General features: G+C 58.5%; 1 protein-coding gene across 2 annotated transcripts; it reads left to right on the top strand.

Moving 5' to 3' along the window:
* Nucleotides 1-363: 363 nt before the first annotated feature.
* On the top strand, nucleotides 364-5947 carry IRX6 (iroquois homeobox 6). Of its 2 annotated transcripts, none has more exons than XM_026011766.2 (6): nucleotides 364-552; nucleotides 1487-1741; nucleotides 2482-2591; nucleotides 2797-3104; nucleotides 3969-4574; nucleotides 5500-5947. In XM_026011766.2, exons 1-6 carry the CDS (start codon nucleotides 508-510, stop codon nucleotides 5502-5504), a joined length of 1329 nt encoding a protein of 442 aa, XP_025867551.2. In that variant the 5' UTR covers nucleotides 364-507; the 3' UTR covers nucleotides 5505-5947. The 2 variants fall into 2 exon arrangements, with proteins under 2 accessions (XP_025867551.2, XP_072606313.1); XM_072750212.1 differs by having other exon boundaries at nucleotides 5497-5947.
* Nucleotides 5948-7054: the final 1107 nt, after the last annotated feature.

Here is a 7054-nt window from a genome sequence, read left to right as displayed (position 1 = left end):
CAGCTGCATAAACCTCCCGGAACAAGTCTGAGTGCGGGTGAGAGTGCGCGCGCGCGCACGGGCTGGCTGCGCTTGGCACGCTTGGTGGCCCGGGGCCCCGGGGCCCGGGGGCCCGCCTGGCGGCCCGGGATTACCGTGACGTCACACCGAGCCTCTGGCCACCTTGGGCTGGGACACCTCCGGAGCCGCACAGCCCCGCGCCGCGCCGCACCTTGCCTCGCCACCGCGCGACTTTGGGAACCCGCGTCCTCTCCCTTTCCTTGCCCATCCATGGGCCCTTCTGTCTTCCGGACCACGCGGGCCGGAGGGGCGCCTTCTGGAGCGCAGGGCTCGGCAGCGGGACTGCCCCCGGCTCTGCCTCCAGCCGCGCCAAGCGGGCGGAGGACCCCGCGCGGGGCACCCGCAGCGGCGTGAGGAACCGAGGCGGCGCTCGGCCGGGGGCGCAGAACCGCGGGGCTGAGGCGGGAACTCGCAGGAGGAGGCGGCGGCGGCCCAGGGACAGCCACCATGTCCTTCCCGCACTTTGGACACCCGTACGGCAGCGCTTCCCAGGTAAGAAGTGCCTCCGTGGGGGTGGGGGAAGAGCCGCCCGGGCGGGGGTGCCCAGGGCACGCGCCCGCGGCTCAGCGCCCTCCTTTCGCACGAGTCTCTGGGGAAGCCAGACCGAGCAGGTACGATGGACCACAGACCCCTCCGACACCCCCAAACCGCTGCCGAGAACATTCCGCTCCCCCAGGGCAAGCTGGAAAATCCTGAGACCCGAAACTTGGGCACCGACCGAGCGCTCGGCGAGATGGGTGGGATCTCAAGATCTTCCAAACAGGCCGCCTTATTGTACAAATATCCGAGGTGACCCCGAGAGTCCGCCTCACCGTTTTCCAGTTGTTTGCATGTGGACTTCCGTTCTTATCCTCTCTCCCTTCTTTGAGTGGGTCCAAGCTCTCTGCTTCCGGTACCTTCGATTTTTTTTTTTTTTTCCAGATTAGGGTGGGTGGTGTGGTTGTGCAGTGACAAAGGTTTCCTGGGGGAAATTCTGGGGACACCCACCACGATCTCCAGTTTCTGCCCAGACTGTGGGGTCTGGTTCCAGCTTGACCTCTGACCCCGCCTTGTGATCTGGGACAAGTCTCCCTGGTCCTCATTCCCCATCTATAAAATGGGAGCAGGAGTGAGACGTGATGGTGGACTCTGTGGCTAACTTCTAGTTCTGCCTTTGTAGGATCCTGTGATGGGAGGGCGGGAGGAGGGGTCGGCGGCAAAACGGGGAGTTGGGCTCCTGTAATTCGCTTCTCGGAACGTTCCGGTCGCCTGCACCCCTGGGACTCTGGAGCCTTAGCAACGTTTTAGGAGTGTCTGTAAGGGCAGTTTGGATAAATTGCATCTTCAGATAATTCCCACCCCGGCCGAATGCTCCGCACACACACGGTGGCATTTAGTTAATGTAGAATAAGGGAGTGATCGGCCGCGCACCTCTCTCGCCCCCCAGTTTCTGGTGTCGGCAAGTTCCAGCGCCACTTGCTGCGAATCCGCCCCGCGCTCAGTCCCAGATGTGGCCCCAGGCTCCACCCCGGCGGCGGCTCTCTGCTGTGCATCCTACGAGAGCCGGCTGCTGGGCAGTGCGCGGCCCGAGCTAGGCGCCGCCTTGGGCATCTATGGAGCCCCCTACGCCGCGGCAGCTGCCCAGAGCTACCCAGGCTATCTGCCCTACAGCCCAGAGCCCCCCGCGCTGTACGGGGCGCTGGTGAGTACACCGGAGGGGGCCTGGGTGTGGGAGCCAGAACCCATCTGGCCTGGGGGCAAGAACGCAGCAGTGGGTGACATCTACTCTGACATCTCCAGGGAAGACCTAGGAAGGAAGAAAAACTCTCAGGAAAGGAAATGGGTAGGACTGTGTATAGTGGGGAAGGGGGAGCACATCCTATGGCATTTTACACTTTGCAGATCTCCATTCTGATTAGAAAACATTTGGGCTTCTATTAATTCTGTGAGGTAGGCAAGTCTCCGTTTACAGCTGAGGACATTGAGATGCAGAGGGGTTCAAATCCCTTGTCCAAAGTCACAGAGGTCCAAAGGGTCAGGGAATAGCTCTGCAAGGAGAGTAAGGCAGTGAAGTTCCCCAGCAGGTGGGGATGGGGTTTGGGAGGAGTCACAGGTAGTAAGGGCACTGGTAAGAGCTAATACTTAATTACTGTTTACACCAATAAGTCTGCCAGCTGGTCTTCTTCAGTACCCTATAGGTACTACTGTTATTCCCAGCTACCAAAGGGAAACTGAGCCATAGAGCAGTTAAACAACTGTGCCCAAAATCACATAGCCAGTGGGAGTGGTGGTACTGGGATCTGAAGGAGACTTTTATTCCAGGGTTCACACCCTTAGCAGTGATACCTCCCAGAGGTATCTTCCCCATCTTCCCCAAATGCAGTCTTGAATTCTTCCCCAAATGCAGTCTTGAATTCTCTCTTCCCACCCCACCCCCACCAGAATCCACAGTATGAGTTTAAAGAGGCTGCTGGGAACTTTACACCTGGCCTGGCGCAACCAGGAGCCTATTATCCCTACGAGCCGACTCTGGGGCAGTACCAGTATGATCGGTAAGGCACAGGGTGCACTGGTAGCTGGCATTCCAAGTCTTCTCCCCTCCCCTGACTTAGGAACCATCTGGGAAGAGCCTGGGAAGGGGGAAGGGCATGAGGAGGGAGGAGCGCTGAACCTCATTTCCAGGCCTCAGACCATCTCCTGCCTGCAGCCCCAGGTTCTCAGACCCAGAACTGTGAGCCAGGTTCTCCCCCCACCCAGGTATGGAGCAGTGGAGTTAAGTGGCACTGGCCGCAGGAAAAATGCCACCCGGGAGACCACCAGCACGCTCAAGGCCTGGCTGAACGAGCACCGCAAGAACCCCTACCCCACCAAGGGCGAGAAGATCATGCTGGCCATCATCACCAAGATGACCCTCACCCAGGTGTCCACCTGGTTTGCCAACGCACGCCGGCGCCTCAAGAAGGAGAACAAGATGACTTGGGCGCCCAAGAACAAAGGTGGAGAGGAGAGGAAGGCTGATAGTGGAGCAGAGGAGCCCCTGGGCTGTCTGAATGGTGACACCAAAGGTATCAGAAATGCTCATCACCCCACCTTGGGGATTTTCCAGCCATCTATTGGGTTGCACTTTTGCAGTTGCCTTGTGGAACAGCTAACTAAGGTGGCACTCCCTTACTTACCCTTGCACTTGTACCCCCCTCCCTCCTCCCCCCTCCTCCTCCCCTCCTCAAATGGGCAGTCATCTGGGCCTTGGCCTGCACTGTTCCCTCTGCCTGTAATTCCCTACAAAACTGACATCTTCTTGACTTCTAAGGTGTGGGCTGGAAAAAGTCTTTTCTGGCCACCCAAGCTAACTTAGCTCCTGCCTGTTGTATTTCGTTTGCCATACTTACCACTATGAGAAGGTACTTGGGATCTGTCTACCTCTTAGAGAACAGCAGCTCCAAAGGAAAGTGTCTATCTCGCTGCTGAATTCTCTAAATTCTTAATGCCTAAATGCCTAATGATGTCTGGCACATCGATGGCACTCAGTAAATATTTGCTGAATTAAATAATACACACCCGCTACCTATGGATGTCAAAATGGGGTGGGGGTTGGGAAATGCCCCCTTGGGTGTCGGTTTGCTTTACAGTGGAGAAACTGAGATCCAGGTCTTAGGCGATGAAAAGGTGGTGGTTTCTTTCCATCAGAAAGGAGGAGACGTCTAAGGAGTGGGGACAGGGCTGGGACCTAAATTCTGTCCCAGGGGCAGCCTGCGGGGGCCCTGGGACAACTGAAAGAGAAGGTTTCGGCCAGCCTGGCGAATAACTCCACGAATGCCCTAAGTGCTGAGCCATCTTGCTAAAAGCTTCTCAGGGATAGGCACTCCGGCGGATTTCCCTTGGGGCCTGGGGCTTTTCTCACCCGCTCCTGATTTCCTGATTTCCTGCAGATGTTACTGCAAGCCAGGAGGCTCCAGGGCTCCGGCTGAGTGACCTGGAAGACCTGGAGGAAGAAGAGGAGGAGGAGGCCGACGAAGAGGAGGCAGTGGCCGCAGCTGCGGACAGGCTGGCCGAGTTCCACAAAGACTCGCAGTCGCTGCGGGCGCCGTGCGCGGCCGTTCGGGAGGCCCGGCTGCAGCGCGGGGAGTGCGGCCTGGCGGCGCGCACCTTTTCTTTCCCTGAGCCCCCGAGGTCCGGAGAAGCTGACTTCCTGCGGGCCGAGCCGGGGGGCCCCACGATGACCATGCACTACCCCTGCAGCGAGAAACCGCGCATCTGGTCTCTGGCGCACACCGCGGCCCCCGGCGCGGTGGAAGGTGCGACCCCGGCCCCTCCCAGGCCACGAAGTCCTGATTGCCGTCTGATTCCAGGACAGCCCCCGGGTGCGGGCGGCCGACCCGCGGTCCCCAGAGACTCCGGGTTGGAAGCCTCTTCCCGCGTAGCCAAAGCCTTTGGAAACCGCCCGTTTGCCCCGCCGGGGCTGCCGATGAACTGTGCGCCCTGCCCGCGGCGGAGGGAGCCTGCAGTGCACTGCCAGTACCCGTCTGGAGCAGAAGGTAGTGGGTCCCAGGCGGCGCCAGCGGTGTCTGTCCCCAAGACACCTGTTCACTGTGCCACCCAGCCAGCGCACAGCGTCTCAGCCTCTCAGGCATACCCTGTTCAGACCCGGAGCGGGATTGTCCCACAGCATCCCTCCAAACGGCAGCTTAGAAACAAAAGTCCTAGTCTCCCCTCCTTTCAAAACCAAATGATAGTCATAAGCTCAGGGTGAGGCAGTAACTTACCTAGGATCACTCAGAAAGTCATGGAAAAGATGGACAACCAGCTCTCTGCACTGGTGCCCTGTGTTCTACCAAATGGGCCAGGTGGGCACCACCTATGATCTTCTGGCACAGACACCCTTGTCGCCTGCCTGCCTTTCGGAGGAGGCCAACTGGCCCCCTGGCATGCTTGTACCAAGAGTTTGCTAGGGCTGCATAGGAACCAGGGCTTTCCAAGGAATCTGAGGGAACGGGCCAGATACATTCAATTGGTTTAAGGCCAGTGCTCAAGTCCAGCTGGCAGCCCTGCCTGCGACCCACTAAAACCCCTGGGGAATGTCGCCCAGGCGTGGTGCTGTCCCTGGAGAGCACTCACCCCACAGACTTCACCCCCAGCAGGCTGTGACTGCCAATCAGCTGTGCCTGGTGGAAGGGAATTGTCCCACAAAGGGACGTCCCCCAAGCATCAGGCAGCCTCCAGCAATTACTGTCAGATTCTACTCTTTGTAGTAATTTCTCTCAGGATTAGCTACTGGCTGAGAAAATTGGGTTACGCTGTTATTTGAATTTACACATAACGGGGTCCGAAAGTTGCTTCTGGCAAGCAAATCGCTTCTAGACCTTGGATTGCCTTTGGATAAGTTGCCCTCGACCTCCGATTTCCTAGAAATCGCCACCAAGTGGCCCTTCGGGTTTTAATCAACCTTTCCTCTCTCAGCAGGTTAGCGCAATGGCTGCGATTTGCAGAAGAATCTTGGAAATAAGCCCTACTTTTCGAACTCACCTCCATGCTCTGAAGCTGGGAGACCTTGCCAGGAACTGGGGACTCTCACTTCATCTAAGAGACAAACACACAGATACCCTTATACAGGCTCTTCTTGCACGCAGAGCTGGGAGTGGCAGGTGGACGTGGGCTCCTCAGACCCTCTGGAGGAGGTGGCGGCGGGGGACCTTGAGGAAGGCCATGGGGAAGGCTGGGCAAGTCTGCCCAGTGCACCCACTGGGTACACCAAGTCTCCCTCCCTCCTCTTGATACAGGGTCTGCAGCATCTCCTTCCCCTGCTCACCCCCACCCCGCCCCCTTTCACTGTGTAACTTCAACGCTGACCCAGCCCCTCAGGACCACCTTCGTCCCCATTCCTTGTGTCCTCAAAAATAATCAAACCAAACCCCACCTGTGTGGTGTGTCTGTGCCCCGGCCGCTCGGAGAGGCTGGGGTGGAGGGGAAGATGGGATGCAAACAGGGATTCTGGGGACAGGGCTGTGTAAGCTGCAAAACCTCAGGCCCTTTCACAGCACGGAGCCCAACTGGCCAGGTTTCGGCCAAGGTCTCCACGCATAATGCAACTCCTGGAGCCGGTGCCGCCTGGCGGATTCTGTGCAGTGGAGGAGGGGGGCGCAAACGGTGAGGCTGGAGGTGGGGGAGCAGTGGAGGTATTTGGACGCTGCATTTGTTTCCGAGCTCCTACTTGGGTTTTAGTTTACTGGGAGAGGGGCGATGGGGATCATCTTAACCGTCCCTTGGCACCCAGCCGGGATCCCTGCGCACTTCCCCTTGGACAAAATGGCAAAGCGTGGCAGCTTGCTGGGTCCGTAAGAGGCAAGTGGGGGCATTCTTTCCATTTAATCCAGTGTCAGCAATCACTTCCCATACAGGCCAACCAATGGGAGCTGAAGGGCGGGGAAGGGGACTTGGCGCCCCCGCAACGAGCAGCGAGCAGCGTCTGGAGCAGGGCTGGGGAAGAGGGGATGGAGAGCAGCCCGCGCCTGACCTGAGTTCGCGCCCCTTGGCTGCTGGCCTCGGCTTGAGCCAGAGAGCAACCTGGCCGCTGCTTGTGGGGAGACAGGGAGATGAACCCAAGCTGGGGCTCTAGAGGGGAGCTGCAGAGAGCTGATGCGGGTGGCAAGGCCGAAGAAGAACAGCCAGGATGTGCACCCATGGACCGGATCCCTGGGGAGCTGCGTCTCCACCGCTGGGCTCCAGCTCGGGCTGCCCAGACCAGGTGACGGCTGGCACTGATGTTGGGGGCAGCAAGGGCCCTGTTCTCACCTCCTTGTGGGAGATTGTAAGACCCCTTGGAGGCTGCAGAGAAAGAGTAGTTGGAAAGACTGCGGGGGAAACAAGGGGCCGGCCACCTCCCATCTCCACCCAGTCTTCTTTTTTATAGAATGACGGACGGGGTCAGAAGGGGCTTTAGAGATCATGAATTACAAAATAGAAACCTCTTCCTCTGATGAGGAAACTGAGGCCAACCTGAAGGGCAGAAGACTGATTC

Source organism: Vulpes vulpes, chromosome 2, assembly GCF_048418805.1.
Source record: "Vulpes vulpes isolate BD-2025 chromosome 2, VulVul3, whole genome shotgun sequence".
Lineage (NCBI taxonomy): Eukaryota > Metazoa > Chordata > Mammalia > Carnivora > Canidae > Vulpes > Vulpes vulpes.
This window is presented reverse-complemented; position numbering and strand designations above follow the sequence as displayed.